Source organism: Lycorma delicatula, chromosome 1 (assembly GCF_047948215.1).
Source record: "Lycorma delicatula isolate Av1 chromosome 1, ASM4794821v1, whole genome shotgun sequence".
In the NCBI taxonomy this organism is placed as follows: Eukaryota; Metazoa; Arthropoda; class Insecta; order Hemiptera; family Fulgoridae; genus Lycorma; species Lycorma delicatula.
Genome location: NC_134455.1, coordinates 207,808,421 through 207,834,878, shown reverse-complemented (window position 1 = coordinate 207,834,878; position 26,458 = coordinate 207,808,421). Strand labels below are relative to the sequence as shown.

Below are 26,458 nucleotides of genomic sequence, written 5' to 3'. Positions count from 1 at the left end.
ATTTGAGTGTGGTTATCAGTTATTATTTATAAGAAAAGGAAATACTTGATAAGATAAAAGTACAGTAATTTCTGATTACTTATTTTCCCAATCATAAGAAATTTCTTAAAAAGCAGCCAGTTAACGTAGTTACTGATTTTTATTCACTTCACCCAGTAGTATTGCGGATTAGTATCAACAGAACACAACACATAAACGAATAAAACCGCCAACAAAAAAATGGGAAAAAACAGCTAATACAAAAATACATTTTCCCTAAATAATATTAATTTTCGTAAAATTAGTTTCTTTTTGTATAATTTTTTTCAAGTTATTTTTTAAATTTTAAAAATGACAATTATTACAACAAATTATACATTACAACACGATAGTACTGGTTTCTTGATTTGGCATCAGTTACATCAAACATGGCCGTTGAAGGTGATAGTATTTTCTTGCACAACGTATGAAGAAATGGTAGAAACCTTAGTTGAATTATTCTTAATGAAGATGAGTTGACAGCATGAAGAAAAGCTACAACCCGATCTCGGATGTAAGAAATGAAACTGTGGACTTGACGAAACGTCTTTTTAGGTAAGTAATTCATATTTAAAATCTACATGTAGGCTGCATTGATCCTACATGTTCGTTCTCATAAGTTTTAACCTTACAACGTTTCTTTACTTTCAGTTGCGCAGTTATTTGAAGGTTGCAAAAACATTTGTTGTGTTCGGTATTGAAGAATATTTGTCAAATTTTAGTGTTTAAGAGGTGAATATTAATTGCTTCATGTTACGAAATTATATAATTTTTTCCCTTATCACTTTTTTTTTGAGTTAGTAATGTTCACTAGATGAAGTAAAGCTTGTAGCATGTAGCATAACTTTAGTATTGTAGGATTAATAAAAGTGGTATTTGAATTAAATTTCAGGCAGATTTTTTATTCACTGTAGGGTTCAAAAAAATATGATTTGCATTGTGAAAAATGTTAGTGTAAAACATGAAGCTTTGTTAAAAAATGTTATTCTGTTTTTGTCATAGACCAATTTCAAGTGTTAAATATTTAACGTTTTAGTTAATATGAAATCTGGGAGAGAGTTCTAGTTGCTGCCCAGTTATTGAATAATATATAAAGGGAATTATAAATGCTAATTATTATTTTAACTGACCACAATAGTAGTAATGTTTCTACTGTCCCCTATCTAAAACTTAAAGCAACTTTGAATTTGTAAACAGCTCATGGATACTATTGCTGTTAAATTTTATCACCTGGTTTTATCTCAACCACATGATTATGGTTTTTGTAACATTTGGAAACCAAAGCTGTGTATTGTGGATGTAGATTTTTTACATTGATCAAAACCGTTTATACAACCAGCAAATCATGTTAATTACATTAAAAATTTAATATTTCATATACACATAATATAGTTTATAGTATCAATCTTGTTTATTTGTTAGGTTCTCAATTTTTTCCTTCATACTGTTGAATATTATTTAAAACTTTAAATAAAGATGAACACATCTAAATTTAGGATAAGGTTAGAGTCATTGTTTACATATTCTGTGGCTATTATTACTTTGTTTTATGTGACTGATATTATTTTTATCCTTTGTTTTATATAAAAATAAGATTATCAGTTATTTTTTGTGTAAAATTGGGAATATTGATCTGACACCAACAAAACTGTGACAGATATTTTATTTTTGTATTTAATGATTCTGACTTTGAAACTAGCTTGATAATTTTTTCAAGAGCAAACTGACATAGGTTGTAAAACTTTGCTGTGAAAATTTGAACAATCCAGTAATTTTGATTCTTATCCATTGGATGATTCTGACTTAAAACAGTTTGTTAGGTTTAAGCTAGCAGTTCAGTAATGATTTAAATGTAAATAATATCTGATAATAGTATTAACGTGACAATAATAATAAAAGGAAAAGAACTGACAAGCAATTGGATAAATATTGGCTGGTCATTTACAGAAAACCTATATTAGGACCTTGAATATGAAAAAAGGCTGGTTTTATATTATTCATATTATCTATTGTTCTCTATTGGAAAGAAAGAACTGTTTTAAACTCATGATTACATTTCAACTAAAATATTTTATTTCTAGTTATCTTAAAATACATTAATCTTAAATAAAAACAGTATTGCTGCTTATGCTTTTTCCCAGTATAATTTTAAAATAAATTTAACTATAAAAATGTTACTGTAGATCCACAGTAACCTTAGATGTCTTAGATTATTAGAAATTAAAAAATAAAGGTATTAAGCCACCAATATTAAAAAGCCAGATTTAATTATTATATTGTAGAAAGATACTTTTTAATATGTTTAATTAATATGTAATTGCTATGTGTTTAATAATTGTAGGCTGTACTAAATTAATATAAACTTTTTTTTTTACTTCTTTGTTTTTGTAACTCCTTTTCTTTGCTGCACAATATGATCCATCTTTTGAGAAATAAAATATTGCTTGGCATTACTTCAGGCTGCTTTCTAGATAGCATATAATGCTTATAATGAGACCATCCAACTGCATTACTTTTTTTATCAGCTTTGGCTTCCCTCCCGCTATCTGTCAATTGTTACCTGGTGGTCCACCATTCTTCCATGTAATCATCAGCCATTTTTTCTTTGATGTCAGAATCTAGCCATTGCTTAATTTCTTGTTCGGTTATGTTTTCTCATCCTTTATTTTTTATATAAAAATATTCAAGCCACCCTTAACTGTAGTACTATTTCACAAACGGTTTCTGTATCTTCAAAAGAAATGTTTTTCCATGGATTTTTAGGGTTTCTATTGTAATTTCACACAAAGTATCCAGTATCCCAATTAATGGCTTCTCGTACGTTAATTTTTTCAAAAAGTCTTCAATTTGTTACATTTTTTACTATCTTCTCTCAGCATATACATAAGCTTTATTTGTTTATAGATGTGATTGTCTCAATGATCTATTGTTCATAGGGTGGCTAAAATTAGTGATATTTGGTAATAGAAATATTACTTTGAGAAATAAAATGACATCATGGCACGGTAACTTCCCAACTGCTGTGATGGAGCATTAGAGCATTATCAATTAAGATGAATTCTGAGATAGTTTTCTTTCATTTAGAAACTTGTATTAAAATTTATTGAAAATCAGGCTCCTAAAAAAATATTTTGATCCATCCAGGCATTCCTTTTTTTTTTTTTACCGAAATAGGAAACTAATAATCCTTGAAGAGCAGTGTTTTCGAAAGCCGTAGGTGTTTTAGATTTCCCTATTCAAGAAGCTGTAATTAGTGATTACCAAATGTAAGTAAAACTGTAATTTGTTCTTTTATCTTTTTAAAATTCAGCACTAATTTATTTTGTATGAACTAAGCTTTTGTTTGGAAGCATTCTGAAATTCAGACTCATCTTGCCACAATTGTAAATCTCTTTTAGAACAACCCTTTCAAATTTTTTATCTAATGAATCAGTACTTTCATTTTCAGCTGAAAGTTTTTCATCTAATAGGTGAGTAACTTTTTTTGTCCAATCAACACTGGCAGAAAATCTTTCCCGTTACTGGAGTTTGCATTAAAAATAAAATACCTATTCCTTTAATAGTCCAGAAATTGGCAATCCTTTTTCAAAAAGAGAAGAAATGTCAATGCAATATGTTCCTTGTTTTTCAAATTCTCTTTCCTTCACATGCAATCTTTGGATTTTTTTCAGAATTCCCCCCCTCAAAAAAAAAAAACACTTAATTTTAACCAAATGTCCAAAAATCGATGTATTTTTAATATCCAGTAAGAATTAGGTGGGAATATACCAGTTTCAAAATAAAAAATAAAAATTCAATGTAAACAAAATATATTGAAAGAAAAATTTGTTATAGGGGAATTTAGTATTCAAACAGTATCATTCAAATAATAATAACAACTGAACAATAAAACAATAATAAATATTTTAAACAGATAATTAAACAAAATAGAAAATTTCATTATTCTTATCATAGCAAAAATCAATAAATATTAGTCGATTACAGAAATTATTTCACTGGAAAAAATTCACTGATATGCTCTAAAATCACTTCAAATTGGTCTTCCTTTTTTATATCTTTGATGCCATAAGAACTTGCATAAATAAGAATCCAGAAGCTGCCGATGCGTACCACGTTCTTCTATTACAGCACTTCGCACAAGCCTCCCACTTACTTTAAATCCTTTGGGTATCCACTCCTGTTGTGGAATCAACAGAATTTTCAGTATGATGATGATAATAATTATCAAACCCTCCATTTTAAAAATGACATCTTATGGTTTCCACATATCTGAAATAATTGTAATTCCTTTTTCTGTACATTTTATGCTAGCAATCAATGTCTCATTGGTACGATTGGTAACTATGTACATGAAATATTTGCCGCTTTCTGACAAATCCCATCAAAAATTCACTGTGTTGGCAGCATCCTTTCTCTATTATATTTTAGTTGTGAAAGACATGACTCATCGATTTCCTTTTACGACCGTCGATTTTCTTCAGATTTTTTAAAAGATGATTAGTGCAAACTTCTCTAAAATAATTCTTCCAGTTTGTTATTGCTTTTGTTTCCATATCTAATTCTTTTCTGCAGAACTATGTTGTGGTATATTCATTTGCCCAAGAATAAATAAGCAAAATCACCTTTTCATATGTTAAGTTAGTGTTTTCAAGACACGTATTTTTCTTCAGTGGTATTTCACTGCGACAACTTTGTCTCTTACACATCCATCGATTAATTTTACTATGCAACTTTAAATTCATTTGGTGGTTTTTTTTTACAAACTCTCGTGAAATGCAGAATTTTTTTATTTCTGAGAAATTCAATGGCCTTTCTTTATTATTAATTTCCTGAATGGGAGATAATGTATAAAACTCCATGATTGAATATTAACAGAGATAAAGGAAATTTCTATTCGGAAACTCCATAATTAATTTTGTTTGTCATTTCACGTAGCCTTATTAACAACATGCAAATCTTAAGCCACATCGCTGTGCTTATTGATTATTCATCTTGAGCTCCACAATTGATATCATGAATTAATAATAGTTACTTAATTCTATGACTGTGATAATACATGAATCTTGCAATTTTAATTTCATATATATTCCAATAACTTTTCTACGTATTGTTTTCGTTTAATTAGGTGGGAATGTGCACGTTTCCAAATAAAAAAATCAAAATTGGTACTTTTTCATTTAGCCCCCCAAAAGTTTGCAAGTTTTTCATCTGGAGAGATAACTGAATGCAGCAAGAAATATTGATATTAATAATAACCAGGTCGGAGAAATAACCCAATATCCAGATATGACCATTTATATTAATTTATTTTATAATCTAACCAAACTTAACCTACGCTCACTTGTTTGTTTACTAAAATTGCCAATTTTAGTAATTAATAGTAATGTTTTGAATATTTAAATAATAAATTCAGTAATTATTGTAATTATTTATTATTTAAATCAAAACAGTACTGTTAATTAGTTGAGGTTAGCGAGTGTAGGTTAAGTTTGGTTGATTATATTTATAATTTATGTCCATAATTATAAGCAATAATGCTTGTATTGTTAATATGGGGAATGTTAACGGTATAAAATAACATGTTTACTGTGTTATTGTGTATAAGTGTATTTTTCCTTAATGGCAACAAAACATTTTTCTCTTTGAACTATTTCATTTACATTAAACTGCAGCGTAGGAAAAAATGTTGAATCTAAATTCATTAATGCAGTAACTGCAATGCAATATAAAAAGCTTGAATAAGAAATTGAATAGAGTGAAATTTTGGTACATGCATTCATCTGAAAAGCATAATAGGATGTAAAATTTAAGAATTTTTATTTATGTTTTTGAAGTAATAAACGTGTATTTGTTATTATTCTGACAATTATACAGACTTAAATTAAAAAGTCTCATTGCATGAAACATTTCATCATATGTATCCTGCAAATAATGATGTATAAATGTAAGTAATCTTATAACCATGAATAACAACTAAAATGCACAATTAAAATTTAGTCAGTAAGCTTATAGATGTTAGAAATTTAAATAGTCTGTCAAATGAAAATAAAGTAACTTCGTAGACTGATTGATCACACAGTGATGATTTCCATTTAAGCTCTTACTTCCTGGTCCTGCCATTGGTATAAAGAAGACTCGCTATTCTCTACTGCAATTTTTACCGCAGAACTAGATTGAAATGCACCTATAACTCAGAAAAAGTTATTATGGATGAAATCCAATATTCTCAAAGCCAATCATCTCACAGAGTAATTCCCAACCAAATTAGAGTACAACTGAGATTTCTACAAAGCTTTACTTTGAATTTAAGCGTAATATTCAATACATCCTGCAAATGGTGTTACCAATGACACATCATTAATCAAGAATTTTTAAACGAGAATTCTAAGTCTCATAATTGTTTAACCCATGTATGAGACCCAAAAATTTGCATTCTTCAAAGTTAGATTAGAACTTTGTGTTGTATTGTGATTTCTTGATAGCTTAACAGTTTTGGAATGTTACTCATTCATAAACAAGAAAACCATACACATCATTTTTAGGAGCATAAAGTTTTAATCCTACTATATTTTTGTCAACTTTTTATTGAAAAAGTGGAATTTTGCTAAAAACATAAGGCAGTCATCTGTGATCTATTGACATATACTGTTTATTGACAAATTATTCATTTTATTTTAGGTGTTAACAATAAAATAACAAAGGAATGTACTTATAGATGCATGTTTTTCTATTGAACAGGGCATTTCAAACAGTTTTGTGTCTACAACAGACATTAACTTCAAACAAGTTCCACATGAGCACCTTTTGTGGTGCTGCATAAAATGTCAGGCACATTGTGAAAAATATCTGGAGTTATTCCATTAATCAGACTTTCGATTTTTTTTTAGTTCATTGATGTTGACAGCAATTGTGTACATCCCAACCCCGTAGGGAAGACACCCACCTTGTGACACTTCCGGTCACCGCTCTCCCTGTTCATAGCCTGATGGGCTTTAACAGAAGTCATATTTTGCCCTCTAACTTTTTACATTTCACAATAATAAGCCAGGCCTCACTGGGATGCCACCAATGCCTCAGTAGACATTTATGTCAGTGATTCTTAAACTCAGCTTTTGCCTTCGCTGTAGGCCTCGTCTGGACATCTTGAACGTCAAGATGTCCAGAAGAACATCATTGCCCTCTGAACTAGCTAACCGAGTTCACGGAAGCACGAACCACACACCTAGTTCTACTTTTAGTGAGCCACTTTATTGTAAATGTCTCATAGATTCAAGGCAAATTTAAAAATAACGTACCACCAAAATGTTGTTCATAACAACGAAATTTAGTCCTAGTTCCCTTAGTGAACTACTAACTTAGTTCATAACCCAGACTTAGGTTAATTTACAGACTCTGGTCTGGTCTACAAGGCAGAGGCTGACAGACCTCCTACTCTCACTTAGCTCCATTGCAGAGTCCCGCATGATATGTATTTTCTTTCTACCGTTGTTGAGATGCTGCTACACCTCACGGCTGCATAGAATCCATGCCCTCAGCTGTGCAGTCGCCATCCTGTTGACAGTGATGTTTGCTCATCCAAAACGGCACTACACCTCACGGCTAACAATTGTGTACACCTTGTCATGGACAAACCCCCAATCAAAGAAATCGAGCTGGCCAGGGAAATGGTTCATTGCAGCCAATCTAATATTGAGGAAATTGTTCATGTCCCTAACATGTAAACTCCAGTGTAGTGTTTTACCACGTTGAACATAAATGTTGGGTTGCTGATGTTCAGTTTGTTGAACTACATATTCCTGTAACAAGTCTAGATAACTGGCGCTAATTGCTGTTGGCTCGGCAAAGAGGAATGGTCTTATTACTTCATAAGCAGTCTGCATTTACCAAATTTTCAGGTTTATTTCATCATTTTTGTTTATTTTTCATCGCATTGTGTTTGTCAAACGTAATGAGGGTTCTCACTGTTCTAGATTCGACACTTATATTGGTAGCTTTCCCCGACGGGGAGTCTTATTCTTTAAGACTTTAGGGGTTGGCGTCCCCACGGGCCTAGCCTCTGCAGCTTTTCTTCCCACTATACAATGAGCTGCAGAACACTTTACATTATACACATATACTACACCAAGAACACTACATAAATTACAACATACACAATTACACAACAACAACCTACACTGATATTTCTTACATTTACACTTGGTGGTGTTGCGAATCTTACGAAACGCAACCGTAACCCAAGGTGGGAACAAATCGTACCGATGGGTGAATGGCTCTACGTAGTGAGTCTCGAACGATGTCCTCTGGGCACCAGGGCGAACCCAGTTGTATTTAGCTCTAGCTCCAGTACGCATGCGCTCTCCTGGAGTGGTCCATTTTTCACCGGTACTCATGGGACCAAAATTTCAGTTACAATAATAAACACAATGATGGTTGGTGGTCCATCTGAAAAACCAACCAAATCCAGTCTTGTGAAGAGACCTCGGTCAGCTTTGTCTGACGAGGATAAAAGTCCTACTGAAGAGAACCATTACTTATTAGAATCGAATTCTAAAAATATTAGATTCGTTGTTCTCAGAAATAGTCAGGAAGGTGGCTCCCTTCAAAAGGTTTCACCTTTCTTAATAAACAAAACCATAACAGGTGCAAGTGGCTCCCCGAAGAATATCAGGAAACTACGTGACGGATCGATTCTGATCGAAACATTCAACGATGAACAGAGTCGATCTATCTTACATCTCCGTAATATGGGTGGTATAAATATAAGTGCAGAAAGCCACAAAACGTTAAATACGAGCCGGGGTGTAATTTTTTGTCGAGACCTCTTAGATATAGATATCTCTGAAATAGTTGATGAGCTTTGCCACCATGTTGTTGAAGTGAAACGGCAGAACTGAACAGAAGAACCGACAACCTCTCTTATACTAACATTCAATCTCCCTGTTCCACCAGAGAAGATTAAAGTGGGTTACCTCTCGGTTCGGGTACGACCATTCATACCCAACCCACGGCGATGTTTCAGATGCCAAGGTTGTGGTCACACTGCAACATCTTGCACGAAAACTGAGATCTGTGCTTGATGTGGTAAAGAAGGTCACAACGACACTAACTGCGAAGAAAGTGAAAAATGTGCAAACTGCAGTGGTCCACATACAGCCCGCTCCCGAGATTGCCCAACTTTTAAAGAAGAAAAGGCAATTCTCAAAATCTGTACGGAGCAAAAACTATCTTTCCCGGCTGCACGTAGAGAATATAAAAAGATAAACAATTCACGGAACCTGGTTAAACCAGATGTATCTTTTGTCACCGCTACATCTGAACAAATTCCTACAAATGTTAATAATCAGCAGTGCGGATCCTGCAATGAGCTTAAAAAACTTGTTCAGATGCTTTCTGATCAAGTAGCTTCACTTACAGCCACTATCTCAGAGTTGACAAAAATGAATAAAAAGTCCTCCGTCCCAGTTAGTGAATCTAACAGTGTGATACATACGAAAGTTCCTGTTCCCAAAGTCTTACCGACACGAGTAGCGACTATCACAGCTGGCAGTAAGTCACCTAATAAGCTCCCCGTAAAGGGAACCCACATAAGTATCTCCTCTGGGATGTCAACTGCAGCATCCCACTCAAATAAATCTCCTTCACCATCACCTCATATACTTGAGGATATGGTTGAAGAACCACCCGACACTAGGGTATCAGAGTTCCTTAAAATAAAAAAATACAAAAAATAAAAACCGAATCACGTACAGCTAATTTTTATATAATTTCTGAAATTTAATTATTTAATTTTTTTATTTATTTTTTTTACACTTATGAACATTATTCAGTGGAATGTTCGAGGTATTCAGTCCCGCATTGAAGACATTAGAGTACTGGCGCACGCACATGATCCACTAATCATGTGTTTCCAAGAAACTCACCTTCTACAACATGACCCAATTACACTCGGAGGATACTTCTGTGAAAGATACGACTGCCTAGTAGACAGTAGGGAGAGTGGTGGAGTGGCGATTTTCATGAAGAATGGGGTGTCGGCTACAAGAATTCAACTATCCACTGTCATTCCTGCTATTGCAGTAAAGGTCTCTATCCCCTTCAAATTGCATATCTGCAACTTCTACACTATCTCTCACCGAACACTGAGTTCAGTGCTCTAGATGTCTCAAATCTCACGCAAATACCATCTCCATCGTTAATAGTAGGAGACTTCAATGCCCATCATATTTCATGGGGCTCAATCTTCTGCTCCACTCGAGGAAATATGATAAACAGAGTGAGACAAGACTTGGACCTTTGTCTACTGAATCATGGATCACACACATTCATGTCATCATCTGGTACTGTATCTAACATTGATCTCTCCATATGCTCGCCGAATTTACTCCCTCATTTTAATTGGTCTGTTTGTGATGACTTTCACGGCAGTGATCATAGACCAATTATTATTGGTTTCGGTGTAGACTGCGAGATTAAAAGAAGGCCACGGAGATGGATTGTTGAAAAGGCAGATTGGAGTGGATACCATAAAGCATTCCAATTGCAGTATGACGATGGAGCGAACATCCTCGACCAATGTTCCTCTTTTACGTCCATGATACTTGAGAATGCCAACAGATATATCCCACAAACATCGGGTAATCCTAGACGTCCTTTCGTTCCATGGTGGAACGATGATTGCAAAAATGCTATTAGGAATCGACAGCAGGCACTATGCAAATTTAATCGTAGGCCTATAGCAGAACATCTAAATTTATACCGCAGGGCTAGAGCGGTGTGCCATCGGGTATTCTTGAACGCTAAGAGGAATTCATTGACGAAATACGTGAGCACTATCTCACGCACTACTCCCACATCTACTGTATGGAAGAAAATTCGTGCAATTTTCGGATCACCGAAACAATCTATTCTCGGTCTTATTTCATCTCCTTTCATCTCCTTCGGCAGTGGCAAATAGTCTAGCAAAATCTTTCCGCTCGGTGTCTCTTACCTCATCATATAATAACGATTTTCAAAGGTACAAGATACAAATAGAAGTATTATCGTTAAACATTGGTGATTCGGTTGGTGAATTAAACACTCCATTCGTATTTAAGGAATTGTTACATGCACTTAAAAACTCACGGGACAGTTCCCCTGGACCGGACAACATTCGCCTTTCCATGCTTTCACACCTTCCTAATTCAGCACTACAACAACTTTTGAATATTTTCAACGGTTTATTTTCCGAACAAGTCTTCCCACCCGGCTGGTCAGAAGCATTTATTATACCAGTACTAAAACCTGGTAAAGACAAAACCAACCCCTCAAGCTACCGCCCTATTTCATTAACAAGCGTTTTGTGTAAAATAATGGAGAGAATGGTAAACCGCAGGCTTACATGGTACTTGGAGAAACATGGCTTTCTATCTCCAGAACTGTGTGGTTTCCGACAAGGACAATCTTCCATTGACCATCTAGTGTCACTAGAAATAGCCATACAAAACGCTTTCCTCAATCGCCAGCACCTCGTCGCTATCTTCTTCGATATAAAAAAGGCGTATGACACAGCCTGTTTTTCTACCAGTTCTCTTTATTCCGCCTAAGTTTGCTTCTGCTGATTTAAGAATTTCCTTTTTAACATTCTCCCATTCTTCTTCTACATTTTCTACCTTATCTTTTTTACTCAGACCTCTTGCGATGTCCTCCTCAAAAATCTTCTTTACACCTTTTTTCTTCAGGTTTTTAAACCCCAATCTACATTTCATTATCACCAAATTTATGGTCGCTATCAATGTCTGCTCCAGGGTAAGTTTTGCAGTCAACGAGTTGATTTCTAAATCTTTGCTTAACCATGATATAATCTATCTGATACCTTGCAGTATCGCCTGGCTTTTTCCAAGTGTATATTCTTCTATTATGATTTTAAAATTGGGTGTTGGCAATTACTAAATTATACTTCGTGCAAAACTCTATAAGTCGGTCCCCTCTTTCATTCCTTTTGCCCAGCCCGTATTTACCCACTATATTTCCTTCCTTGCCTTTTCCAATGCTTGCATTCCAATCTCCAACTATTATTAAATTTTCATCTCCTTTTACGTGTTTAATTGCTTCATCAATCTCTTCGTATACACACTCTACCTCATCATCATCATGGGCGCTTGTAGGCATATAGACGTTAACAATCGTTGTCGGTTTAGGTTTTGATTTTATCCTTATTACAATGATTCTATCGCTATGCGTCTTGAAATACTCCACTCTCCTCCCTATCTTCTTGTTCATCACAAAACCTACTCCTGCCTGCCCATTATTTGACGCTGAGTTAATTACTCTAACATCACCTGACCAAAAGTCACTTCCTCTTCCCACCGAACCTCACTAATTCCTACTATATCGACATTTACCCTATCCATTTCCCTTTTTAAATTTTCTACCCTACCAGTCTTTTTTAAGCTTCTAACATTCCACGCTCCGACTCGTAGAATGTTATTTTTTAGTTTTCTGGTGACCCCTTCCTTAGTAGTCCCCACCCGGAGATCCGAACGGGGGACTATTTTACCAAGGAAGGCGCCTCCATTATTGTGATGTGAAAATGCAGAGAGCCACATTTTCTTGGAAAAAAAACAGCTGTAGTTTTCCATTGCTTTCAGCTGCGCAGTACTCAGAGGACTGAGTGATGTTGATATGGCCGTTTAAGTCATTGTGACTCACGCCCCTAACGACTAGCCCTCTTTCAGGAATCATTCCTTAGTCTGGCTCTCAACAGATACCTCTTCGATATGGTTGCACCTTCGGTCCAGCTACTCTGTATCCCTGAGCACTCAAGCCCCCTCACCAACGGCAAGGTCTCATGATTCATAGAGGAGGAAGCATTTTATAAAATATTGAAATGTAAAAGGAATGTTCAAAGCACTTAAGGATTTTCCAATTGATAGTTTGTAAAGTACCATAACTATTATGATTATAAGTGACCTGACATGAATAATTTAAGTCGCTCAAGAAAATGATAATCATTCTCAGGAGTAACAAGCATCTCGTACTTTACATATTTGGAAATGGAAGAGTGAAATGCTTTCCACTGAGCCAAATATATGTTTTTTTCATATCATGTCAATCTCACCAGAAAACAAGTGATATTCAGCCACTTACTCTGTTCACAACAGGGACTGGATGTTCCATGATTACTCCTGAAGTACCATTACTTCTGTCAGAGAAAACAATTGTGATTGGTACTTCTTGAACTCCAGGTACTTACATGTGTTTCAGCCGTAAGAGAGATTGTGATTGATGGAATGCAGCTAATACTCCTTTCTGTTGTAGAATAGTGGATTATATACATTGTTTCAACTCAGTATTGGTAACTAATTGGTTAATTACTTAGTTGATTAATTTAAATCTGTGATTCTGGATTGTAGGAGCTAGTCCTAAACAAACAAACTAAACAAAAATTATAAACTATAAAGTGATCAACTAAACAAATTTTTTTTTCGAAATATCTGAAAGATCATCATATAATGTATATGTAATGTCATTATCTTGCATTCCTAAAGTAATACCACATGATGAAGTGATTTCTTCCATACAACAGATATAGTTTCTGTAGAAAGATTCAACAAAACTCCTCAAGATAGAAGATAAAAGGAAGAATTCATGGAATGTTCATTACAAGAAGTTTTTGCATTAAGTTAAATTCTGAAATCATTTGAATAATAAATTAACTCAAAAATTATTTCTTTGAATGAAATTCAAGTAACGATTTTCTCATTTGAGTGCAGATTTCTGTTCTTATCCCTTTTTCAATAAAATGCAAATAAAAGCATTTGAATTTTAATTACAGTTTTTCATTACTTATAATTTCACCTTTTATATAATTTTTCCTTTAATTGTACAGTGTATGAGGTTGCATATAATAGTTGTAAAAATAATTTATTTTGGAAGAGTTTGTGATGAAACTGCCCTTGGATAGGGAATTAGTTTGATATAAAATGTAATACTAAGCGAGTGTGAATTTAATCTTATTCTCATATTTGCCTACGTTTAACCAATTTTCTCCAAAAGTGTCTAGTTTTTGATGATTTTCTTCTTTTGTGTTAAGAAATTTCTTTTTAAATAAAATAGTATAATTTCTATTAACTCTTACTTTTTGCTAATATTTAGATTAATTTATTTTTAAATTTTACACTAATAATGATATAATAGGATTTTTCATTTTATTTATTTTAGGAACATCTCAGATGCAGTACACAATCTCGATGATATCCGAGCAAGAGCAAACAATGTGGGTAATCTTTTTACACGGGTTGCTGATACCCAACGGGTTGGTATTTCTCTTTTATTAATTTTCGTGATGTCTACATATTAAGCATTTTTTAGATTTCATATGTACTTATTTGTGATGTAATAAGACATCTTGAAATGCTATGGTATACATACAAAAGATTATTCAAAAAATAAATTCTAAAGAGCTATTAAAAGAGATTAAGAACATACTTGCATGAAATATTTATTACTGTTTGAAGTACAAATCTTGCTCTATGTTTCTTCGTAGTTCCTACTTTTGTTGAGGCACTTATAGCCAGGGGACCAGAAGTTTTATATATATATATATATATATATATATATATATATATATAGAGAGAGAGAGAGAGAGAGAGAGCTTCATTGTATGTTGCTGTATGCTAAGAATTGTTTAACCTTGTAGATGTCATGGAACTGTTTTGTAAATAAACACAATACCCCAGCTGTGCAAGCGACATCTGGATTGCATGTCACATTTTTTCAGCAATTTTCAGTAATTTTTTCTATCAATTGTAAAACTCAGAGGCAAAAAACCAACAAGCAAAACTTTTTTTTTGTTTCAAAACACTGTGCATATGATCCTCCTACTGAAAAACAGAGGCTTGCAAATTGTCTTCCTGGTTGATGAAGTGTGTCACCATTACATAGGTAGTTTCATTTCCGGTGTTACATGACACCCACCCATGTCTCATCTGCAGTGATTAATGTTACAAGAAGTCGTGTACCAAGCAAAAGATTCCAATGCTGACCCAATTATTTCAATTTGTGATTTTCCATTAGCATCTTAAATATTCAGCTTGCAAACAATTTCTATTAATTCCATTTTTCAGACGCAATTTCATGCAGAAACACTCAAAAAATTTCTGAAAAATCATACGAAGAAATGTGATGGACATCTGTTCTCTTTAATCTTGTCATCAATCGCACCCACCAAATCATCAATAATTAATGATGGTTGCCGTTATTATCATGTCCTTCATTAAATAGTTACACAAATATTCACATGGAATTTACTCATTGCGTTTCTTCCATAAGTGTCACAAATCCGAGGATAAATTTCAATCAGGTTAATATTTCTTGTATTTAAGAAAAAGATCACAGACTGAATTTCACACATGGCGGGTGTGTCTCAGTTTCTTAAACATTATAAACACTTAAGAAGCATACTATCTAGACAAACAAATAAGAATGAAATCAATCCCTTACTAAAATATTAAACAACTCACTTTCTGGATATACTTCATAATGCCCTTAGAATTGTTAATTATACTTTGAGAAAAGAGTTTGTTGGATAAAGTCATATATATTTTATGATTGTTTGGTTGCTATGATTGAAAATGCTTGTTATACTGCTTCATAAAGGTTTATGATTGTAATAGTTGTTGGAATTTATTACCCACAGTCAGGTAATTCCAGGTTTGGGAGGTATGAATAATGTTAATTTCTAATCGGCTAACTATATTTGAAGCATTTGTGGAGTTTTTTTTGTACAAGCTGTGATGTGACATTACAGTAAAGACTATAAGTCAATCTTACAGATTTACTAAAACATTAGTAAATAAGACATTTTAGTGGATAAGTCTTAAGTATACTTGAACAGAAAATTCTAATAAATACTTTCCAAAATGTAGCATTTTAAGCTTGTGAAATAAATTGCCAGAAATTTGTGTGTGCACGCACAATGAGCATTGTGTAATGAGATGTTAAGGACCTATCACATTAGGTCCTAATGTGATTGTCTCTCAATAATGAGAGACAGATGTCTAGAAAATTTATTATTTATTCAATGATAATTGAATCCCTTTTGACCATAATCCCCATTATATTTAGGCACTTGTCCCTTCTTTCTATGAACTTTCTTATTCCAGTAGTATTGAATTGTTACCTTGGTATCGGTAGATCAGTTTCTTAGTTTCTTTATCATAATTTAACCATAAATATCAAGGTTAGGGAAGAGACTTAAAGATATTTGTAACAAAATAAGTAGGATCGGCTTTAAGAAAGTTGTTGAGAAAATTTTACTGAACCCCATTTTTCTGGAATTTACTGAATAAATTAGGAAGTACACTAGGTCTTAAAGATGAGGATGCAAATCCATGTCCCAAGAAAATATTTTTTGAGAAAAATCCTTCCCAAGCACACAGTTAACCATTCTTTTATTATGTGAAATACTTGAATTTTCAAATCTCCCTAAGAATTTTCCCTTGAGTTTGCTCATAAATCTTGTATTCACATCAGTTTTCCTGATTTGGTTTCATTTATATAAAACCTGAAAATAAATGGAGCCAATGTCTATTTAATTTTTTTAGTGTGACAGTTGCATGATGATAAAAATGTATGGGCTGTTAAATAAGTGAGTTTTTTACTTATTGATATTCTGTTTTCTTTGCAGGTGAGATTAAGGGATTGTTGTGAACGGTTAATATTTTGTGACAAGTCAGGATATGGACGTAAAGCGGAGGAATTATTATGGAGGAAAGGTTATTATGAAGTTATTTCAACTGCTAAACGACTAAGAAAGGTAATTTTTATATATATATATATACATACATACGCATATATCAAATAAAAATGCATTCTAGAAAGAAAATTTATTTTTTTAGGTTGTTTACTTGACTTATTCTTTTGTTTATTTTGATCTTGAACAAAAAGACAACTGTAGTGTATGTTTGGTCTTGAACAAAAATGTTAATCTAAGATTGTTCAATAATGAGAGACAGATGTCAAGAAAAATTATTATTTATTCAATGATAATTGAATCCCTTTTGACATAATTCCCATTATGTTTAGGCACTTTTCCCTTCTTTCTATGAACTTCCAGTAGTAATTAATTGTTACCTTGCTGTCTAGCCATTCTTCATCCACTCATTGTTCCTAAACTGGTAGCTCAAAATGATGAATCCAAGTTATATTACAAATTATGTAATCTAAAAAAATTATTACCTTCTTAAAATCATTGTTTAATATCTTTATAAACATGAATTTGAATGACTGTGATTTTGAGTCAATTGTCTTGGAACCACCTTTGAATACGTTTTACAGTAATTCAATTAGTCATGGATAATGAAATGGATAATTTATTTAAAATAAAAAAGTTTACCTTCTTGGACAGCATGATATTTAAAAAAATTATTTTTAACAATAATATTTTATTTTTATTTATTAATTTTTGGTTTTGATTATACTGCACTAACTAGATGCACAGTCTCTTGCTACACATTGTTACTGACCATTTCACATAATTGGTTCACAGATTGTGATGTGATCAAAATATTGAAAATGTATTAAGAATTAGAGTTTTTAGTACAGACTGATTCTTCCAGAGTCCTGTAATATACTTAAACAATTTTCTATTAAAAAAATTAACTTTCTATGTTTGAAAAAGCTTTCTTATGAAAATTCAGATATTTTATAGTTAATATTAGGAAATATGTTATAATTTCCCCATCAGTGAGGATCTGATAGAATGATTGGTTGGAATCTTCCACCCATCTCAATTCTGAGGGTGGGCAGTAGAGCAAACCCTTATCCTAACTTAACTGTTTAGTATCTAAGGGATAAGCAGCCTCTGTTGCATTTGAGCTGGTCCATCACAAAATGACATCTCCCTAGGAATTCTGGGTAGGATGAACATTCAATACTTGGATATTGGGACTAATATACTCTTATTCCTATTCCTTTTTGCCCCTTCCTCCCAGGGCTAGACCCACACTTAAACATAAACATGACCCTGAGGGTTGCTTTTGCCTCCAAACCCCAGTTGTCCCACCCTGGAAGCCGGGTCTGTCCTTTGCACCTACCTCAAACAGGAAAACCCCTGCCGGGACTCTGTCTTAACAGCTCAGGGTTTCAAGAGTCCCACTGTTTCATCACCGCTGTCCATCCATGCAAGTACAGACAAATCGCGACACTATAGCTGGCTGTCTATCCTCCCCTCACTTCCTGCTTTTTCTCCCTCAATATCCCTGTTATATATTTTGATATTATCAAAGTTTTTTGGTCTTGTGAGCATTGTAGATTACTATATTCTATGTGTTTAGAGCCTTCCTGTCTTCCCCTTGCACGATCCACCTCCAGCACTCGAAGGCAACATGCTCCGGAGTATCTCTTTTGCCACCATAAGGGCAGGTGTCATCTTCTGCCCTCCTCCTATTATGCAGGTATACTCTGAACATACCACGGCCGGTCAGGAATTGGGTGAATCAAAGATTTAGCTCGCCGAATCCTCTCCCAACCCATGGACCTACTTCTATTATCAGCTGGTACGTCCAACTACCCTTACTTGACGTGTCCCACCTTGAATGACAAGCCATGTCAACGATGAATGACATGGCTTGCAATGGTTTATAGAACTCAGGTGCTTTTTCTGTGCCGGGTTTTTTAATCAGCAACAGTTGTGCTTCCTTCCAGCTTTCGGGAATATGTTTATTGCTCAACATATTATTCATCACATCAAGTACTTCTTTGGGGCTACCTCCACTAGGATCCAGAAGATCTCCACAGGGATGCTGTCCAGACCCAGGTTCTTATGCAGTTTCATTTTCTTTGCCGCACTTATCAGGTTGTGCATTTCAAATTTATTTTATCCACTGCTATTTCTTCCCTTTCTGGCTCTTGCTGCATCAGAAGCAAAACTCTTAATGCAGTCTCGCACCCGTTCCTCAGTCACTGCAGGAAGCCTGTAGCCCAGCCTTCCGGTCACTAACAGGAAACCTCTTCCCCAGGGGTCTTGATCCATGCTCTCACATAAGTCCTTCCAGCTATTCCTTTTGGCTTTCTTAATCGCTGTTCTATATACATCTCTGGCTTTCGTATAATTCTTTTGTTCCTCTCTACTACATTCTTGATCATTCCTTCTAAACTCTCACTGAAAGACCCTCCTTAACATCCAGGATTGCTTGGTGCAATTGATTTAACTCTTGGTTCCACCAATACACGTGACATCTCACTAGTATGTGTACTCCAACTCTGGACCATAAACATACATCAGATACTACTTCTGTCAGCTCCTCTGGCAAGTTCACTCCTACAAGTCTAGGTTGTATCCTTCTGGCAAACTGTGCACAGCATCGTTTGGATATTACTACCCTCTGATTCTTCTCTTGTCCTACCTTCGCACTCATATCAAATGTAATAAACAAATGATCAGAGTGGCTCTCTAAGTCCATTACCTTCTAACCTTGAGAGAAACTAATATGTTCTTCTGTCACAAACGCCAACTGTATATATGATTGAGACTCCCTCCGCTCAAACGTCGCTTCCTCTCCACCACACACCAGACCCCATGCATTGATCTTATCACTAGGGTATAGACCTTGCACGTTGCTTGCTCCTCCTGAGAATTTGGGAGACTTTACATTAAAGTTTCCTCCAATAATATACTCCTTTCTCTATGCCTCTCAATTTCTTTGTCTAACTCATCAAGAAATGTTACAAAATTCTCTATGCTTGTGTTCGAGGAGTGATAGCAGGAAAATACTACCACTCCACCTAGGTCAGCCCACACAAAGCCCTCTGCCAATCCACTTGGAGCTGTCGTTCTATTGGCAGCCAGGAATATTATCGCTGCATCCGTTAGCTGGTCTACTTTCCATATTTCCCCCGCCACCCTTGAGACGTTTGGTGCCAACATTAGTATTACATCCGCCACCTCCCAGCAGAGGTACATCACCGATGTACTTCTATTCATGTTGAATTGTAAGAACTTCATTTTGGTGCCTTATATGCCAATGACCTGTGGACCCCTTACCACAAAAAGTGCATACTGATGGCTCTTCACACTGTGCCCTTCTGTGTTCAGTCTTCCCGCAATTAAAACATAACTGGGATCTATCCATCCCTCTACAGTTCGCCAACACATGCCCTATGCCCCAGTATCTGTAGCACTGTTCTTCAAATTCTCTTATTTTTGCCGTGCAGTTGATCCATCCTATCCGTGTCCAATGTTTAAAGTCTGTTCACTGCCATCATTGTGGTGATAACTGTTACATTTTTTATATCTCCAAAACTCGGACATGTGGATGATAAAATAAAATTCCTATCCCTTAATCCTTTCTTTCCTCACTGCTCGTTGGATCCATGCCAAGGAAGTAGATCTTAAGTGTTATTGGATTGCATGTAGTGTATGGGTATCGCTCTTAATTTTTCTCTATTATAAGCCCTATTAATAAATATTGTTTTATAATTTTTTTAAAAGTCAATGTTTTTGTGATCCTAATCAAGATGTCAAATCAAACTACACTTTCATTTTCTACATACATACATTTCTACATATTGCACTTTTATTGAGCTCTTGTCCATTCCCGCTTGACTAAAGCTGCGTAGCTTATTCATTGGTGCAGGCCACCGTTATAAAGATGCTCGATACAGTCCATCATTCATTCATCTGTCTTGTTACGAGTGCTTTTTGCTGAAGCCCTGTGGACTGTGGGTGAGCCATTTCTCTGGATTAGACTGAAGCAAATGATATGCACTTGGATTAAAGCTTAACCTCGTTCAACCTATGATGTGATATTCTCTAACCAGCATGTTAATCAATACCAGGAACAGGTGAGATCTACTGCTCCACATCAGAGCACAGCACCTTTTCTCAGCTCTAAATATATAATTACCTCCAGTTCTTACTGTTGCTCCATGTTATTGCCTCCCCTTGGCAGCCTTCTCTCATTAATTAATGCTTTGATCTTTGTCAGTATAATAAAAAGAACACAGATTTGGTTATTTTTAAATAAATTTTATTATAAATAACCTGAATCCTGATGTTACAGCAGGGTTGTTTGCATGACTGGAAAGTCTGGAAAACCTGGTAACTCATGGGATTTCATTTGGGTCTGAAAATCATGAAAATTTGAGAAGTTTCTGGAAATTTTAAAATATCTTTTTATAATCACGTTCGCAAAAGTAGTACTTCTGATTATTGTGCCCAGTGGCAGAACTCCACTTTCTGGCATTAGTGTTCAGAAGTATTGTACAGAAGTAATATTTTTACACATTAACATTTTTCTTGTACATGTCACTCACTACCTTTAATTAAAACTCATTACAAGTTAAGCAATTTATATATCAATTTAAATTTTATTCAAAAGTTTGAAGTATTTTGACTCTCTATAATTTTATTTAAATGCAATTATCTGTCATACTTTTGCGCACAAAATTATAAAAAGTTATGTATATAACATGTGCGTGAACTTAGTAGGCTCGTGCGCAGAATTAAACTTGTGCATGAACTTAGTAGGCTCGTGCGCAGAATTAAGCTTGTGCATGAAAAGTTACTTCACGCCCTTGTTGCATAAATAACTTTGTTGTGATTTGTTTATACAAATCACAACACAATCATCTCCACACATAATGAGAGTTAAATAAGCCTAACAGCTAATATTTTCATGCTTTTTTATCCGCGTGTCAAAAATTATGAAAGTTAAATTAATTTTTTTTATCTATTAATGAAAATTATACAAAATAATATATATTATTCAAATAATAATGCATTGCAGAAACCATGGCTAAAACTAAGTTCAATCCATTATGGCTTGAAAATAAAGAGTACAAACCTTGGCTTGATAAGTGTGATAAAAGTATTTATGATACTTTTTGCAAATATTGCAAAAAATCTTTTTCTTTGAGTAATATGACAAAACATGCAATAATTAGTCATAAAAAGAGTTTAAAACATAAAAAGCTATACTAAATACAATTAATCAAAGAATTTTTTTCTCTAATGAAGCTTTTAATCCTCAACAAAAAGAGATACCAGCAGAAAATGTTGTTAATGCAGAATTAAATTTAACCAAAAATGTTACTAATAAGACAGAATTAACTCAAAATAATACCAAAACTTTGACTGTGTCATTTTGTACACCCAGGAATGAAACAACAAAAGCTGAAATTATTTGTTGCTTTAACACTTTATAACCATTTAACCCAATCAGCTGCTGGAAAATCAGTAGATGTTATGAAGTTGATGTTTCCCAATTCTGAGATTGCTGCAGCGATGAAATTATCACGTACTAAAATAGCTTACACCATAACATATGGTTTAGGTCCTTATTTTCAAAGTAAATTGCTAGATGAAATTAGAGATAGCCATCATTTTTGCGTAAGCTTCGACGAGTCTTAAATTCAATATCTCAGAAAGAGCAGCAAGATACAAGGGTAAGATTTTGGTCTAAACTATCGCATAGCCCAGAAACACGCTATATTGGTTCAGCGTTCCTTGGACATACCAAAACCTCTGATCTTACTAATGGATTTAAAAGCCAATTAAAAGGTATTGATTTAAATAAATTAACATAGCAATTGATGGGCCAAATATTAATTTTAAATTTCTAAATCAGTTGACAAAAGATTTGAAAGATGAACAAGGTGAACATTTTAATTTATCTGATACTGGAAGCTGTGGTATTCATACTGTTCACAATGGTTTCAAGACAGTATATATTGACAGTTTCTTAGAGCAATCTATAATGTTTTCAATAATTCTTCTGCATGAAAATCAGATTATACCGAGTTTACTAGTTCTACAATATTTCCTTTAGAATTTTGTTCAACAAAATGTGTTGAAAATATACGAGTCCCCCAACGTGCAAAACTTATCATACCTAACCTTAAGCAATATTTAGAAAGTGTAAAAAAAGAAAAATTACATCAAATAGTTTTAAAATTATGGAAATCATTTAGTAGATAAATTGAAGCAAAATTGTGCTTTTTTATTGTTTTAGCTAATGAGGTACAGCTCTTTTTATGAAAATTCGAAACTGATGAGCCTATGTTCCCTGTATTTGTATACTGAATTGAACAACATTCTTGTAAACCTAATGGAGTAGATTCATTAAAAGAGAAGTGATCGAAAGTTCAGTAATCTCAAAAATTGACTCAAACTAAATGATAATTTTATACCCATCAATTAAATAAATATAGGTTATAGTACTCAATTGGAGTTGAAAAAATAAATAAAAATATTAATCGTAAAGATATTTTATTATTTAAAAGACTGTTTTTATTTTTAGGAATTTTGTGGAAAAAATAATAGAAAAATCTGTTATTAAATATAAGGTTGTTAAGGCAGCAAGCTTTTGTGATCCAAATATTATAATAAGTAATGAAAAAGTCTATTTGTCTCTCTTAAAAAGCGCTATTGAAATTTTTATGGAAAAAAAACACTTGACTAGTGTTGAGAATGAAAATGTTGACACCAATTTTAAAAACATTATAGGCAATATTAGTTTTAAAGAAAATACCCAAAAGTTCTTGAAGGACAAAACATCAAGACTGGATGAATTTTGTTGTGTTGTACTCAGGAATGATATAAATGAATTCAAGGCATTAAGATTAGTTATTCAAATGACACTCTTGATTTTTCACGGAAACTCTCAGATTGAAAGAGGTTTCTCTGTTAATAAGCAGTGTGTCATTGAAAATCAAACTGAAACTTTGCTAGTCAACATGAGATGATTTTACAGTGCAATAAAGGCTGCAGATGGAATTTAAAATATTAATATAAGGATGATTCAAAGTGCAAGAAATGCTTACGCGCGATATAAAGTCATTAAAAAATCAAAAAGAATCATTAGAAAAAGAAAAAGAAGATAAAAGGATCAAACTATTGCCCAAGAATTAGAAGCAAAAAAAAAGAAAAATTATGGAAGATTTCAATAAAAGTTAAATTTAATTGATCAAGAAATATCTTTAATTTCAAAATAATTTTATTTAACTAAAAATCAACAGAATACTGTATTATTCTTTATATTTTATATATTTTTACTGTTAGTTATAATAAATTTTGTTATTTTCAGAATAAAATATGTACATAAACAACACCAAATTATTGATTTATAATTTTCTTTAAATTAAGTCTCTTTTCGTTATAAATATATATCTGGAAAATCATGGAATATTTTCTTTTAAATGTCTTAAAAATCGTGAAATTTTCAAATAAAATATTACTAACAACCCTGTACAGTTTATACAGATGGCTCTAAAAACTTTAATTGTGTTGGTTGTGCTTTTGTGGTTGGGAACAGAACGTACATGTTTGGCCTCCCACCCAGCTTCACCAATATTTTCATCACCGAGCTGTTTTGCTATTAATAAGGCCTTAAATATAATTAGCCCAACATCTCAACATTTACTTATTTACTCTGATTCCATGAGTGCCTTACAGGCAGTTACTGACGTGTACTCCAGTCACCTTGTTGTCTATGAGATTCAGTGTGTTATTTTGTAAATGACTAGACTTAATAACCGGTGAGCTTCTGCTGGATTCCAAGTTATATTGGAATTTCGGACAATGAGTGTGCTGATAATACGGCAAAGAGGCTTGTTTCCAGAAATCACAGCTTTGACCAATTATGTTTTGAACGATCTTGTCTGTTCTTAAGTGGGTGTTGGTTTATGATGAGTGGCAAAGTGAATGAGATGCTACAATAAACTTCATCATATTAAGAACACTGTATCACCATGGAGCTCCTCATGCAGAAATAACCATCAAGATGAGGTTATTATTTGTTGTTTGTGAATAGGCCACACTAGGCTCACTCATGGATATCTGATGATGCAAACAGATGTACCCTTTGTGCTTGCTACAACTGCCAACTATCAGTTTACCACATCCTTGTGGATTGTATGTTAATGCAGCATTGCATCAAAAATTTAAACTAGGGGCTAACATGCAAACTATTCTAGGGGATAAAACAAAGTAATCTTATATTTTACAATTTCTTAGGGTTGTCTATTTTTGTTCAAATATTTGAATTACTATAGTATGTTTCAGCTATCTATGCCATTTGCTGTAAAGCAGATAGTAATTTTATTATCTTACTTGAGATAAATAGTTTGAAATAACTCTTTGTTATTATTTTACTTTTAGCATATGCTACAGTTTTTTTCCTTTTAAGATTATTTTTACGTTGCTGGGTTTTAGTTTTTAATTAATTTTAATTATCAGTTTTTAACAGTTAGTTATTTACAACAAATATATTGTGTCTAAGTGATGTTAATTCAAAAGGGTTTTCGTCCTAAAAAAAAAAAAATGTTAATTGGATTTTTAAACTGAAAGTTAACACCTTGTACATGCACATTCAAAGATTCAATGGGTTAATTTATTTATTGGTTGGTATAGCTTATTATTTTTTTTTTTTATATTATATGTGCATGTTTTTTTGTTAGTTCATTTAAACCATTTTATTTTTATTTGCAGGGAAGCAGTATGGGTTGGATGCCTGATGAAGCAGCATTAGTTCATCACCATGTACTAGCTGGAATTGGACAGTACCACCATTTGTTATCTAGACTGCAATTTGATTGTGGCCTTGATCTTAGAGGAATAATCGATAATCCTGTGTTACAGCTTGATGAAGGGCTGAAAAAAGGTTTTAAGTTTTCATTGCATTTTTTAATTTTCATAATATTTTCTTAATCTCCCTTTTTATTAGAAATAAATATTTTATACGTTTAAATTTATATCAGACAAAGATGCTTATTATTTAGAAAAATATTAAACTGTGTTCTTTTAAATAACTCTTTTAATACTATTCTTTGAATCAGTTTATTAGTTAAATTTGAATTGTAATAAATAATTTAATGGTGAAGGTTCTCTTACAGTGTTCCCACTGGCTATTTGTTTCACTGCAAATATGTTAATTTGTATTGTAGGACTTGCATTATAATAATAATAACTATCATAATAAGTCGTGATAATGTAATAGAAATATTGCTTCTGGGTTACAACTTTTAGATTACATCAAAAGTAAAATTAAAAGAATTATTAGTAATGAATTTTTACTTACTGATTCATTAAACCAATATTTTCAGTGTAGCATTTAATTTTTAAAAAAATCAAAGGAGAATTTCTATTTCATTTGTGGACTTATAAACTGCCTGACTGACAGAAGCACATGCTCTCAAAAAAAAAAGTGTTTGATGGGTTAACTTATTAAAAAAAGATTCATTACATTTCAGTACTCATAAATAATTATAATCTTTATTTACATTTAAAAAAAAATATTACAAAAATACCATTTTCTTTGTAAAACAAAACAAAACAAAACCTAAATACCAGCAGCTTGATCAATTGTGAGTGGAATAACAGAAATAACAATGCCTTTACAAGTATAACCTGTACTTTTGAGTTACAAATTAAGCAAAGACTATTACAAACAAACTAGTTTCA

At 33.2% G+C, this 26,458-nt stretch overlaps 1 protein-coding gene across 1 annotated transcript in view; it reads left to right on the top strand.

Annotated features, from left to right (window-relative positions):
* Nucleotides 1–401: 401 nt before the first annotated feature.
* Nucleotides 402–26,458, top strand: part of Smg5 (Smg5 nonsense mediated mRNA decay factor) — a 126,174-nt gene continuing 100,117 nt past the window's right edge. The window contains exons 1-4 of the mRNA XM_075371220.1: nucleotides 402–573; nucleotides 14,218–14,311; nucleotides 16,685–16,813; nucleotides 25,487–25,658. Coding sequence (XP_075227335.1) covers nucleotides 503–573; nucleotides 14,218–14,311; nucleotides 16,685–16,813; nucleotides 25,487–25,658 — 466 coding nt within the window. The 5' untranslated portion in view covers nucleotides 402–502. The remainder of the gene's footprint in view (nucleotides 574–14,217; nucleotides 14,312–16,684; nucleotides 16,814–25,486; nucleotides 25,659–26,458) is intronic.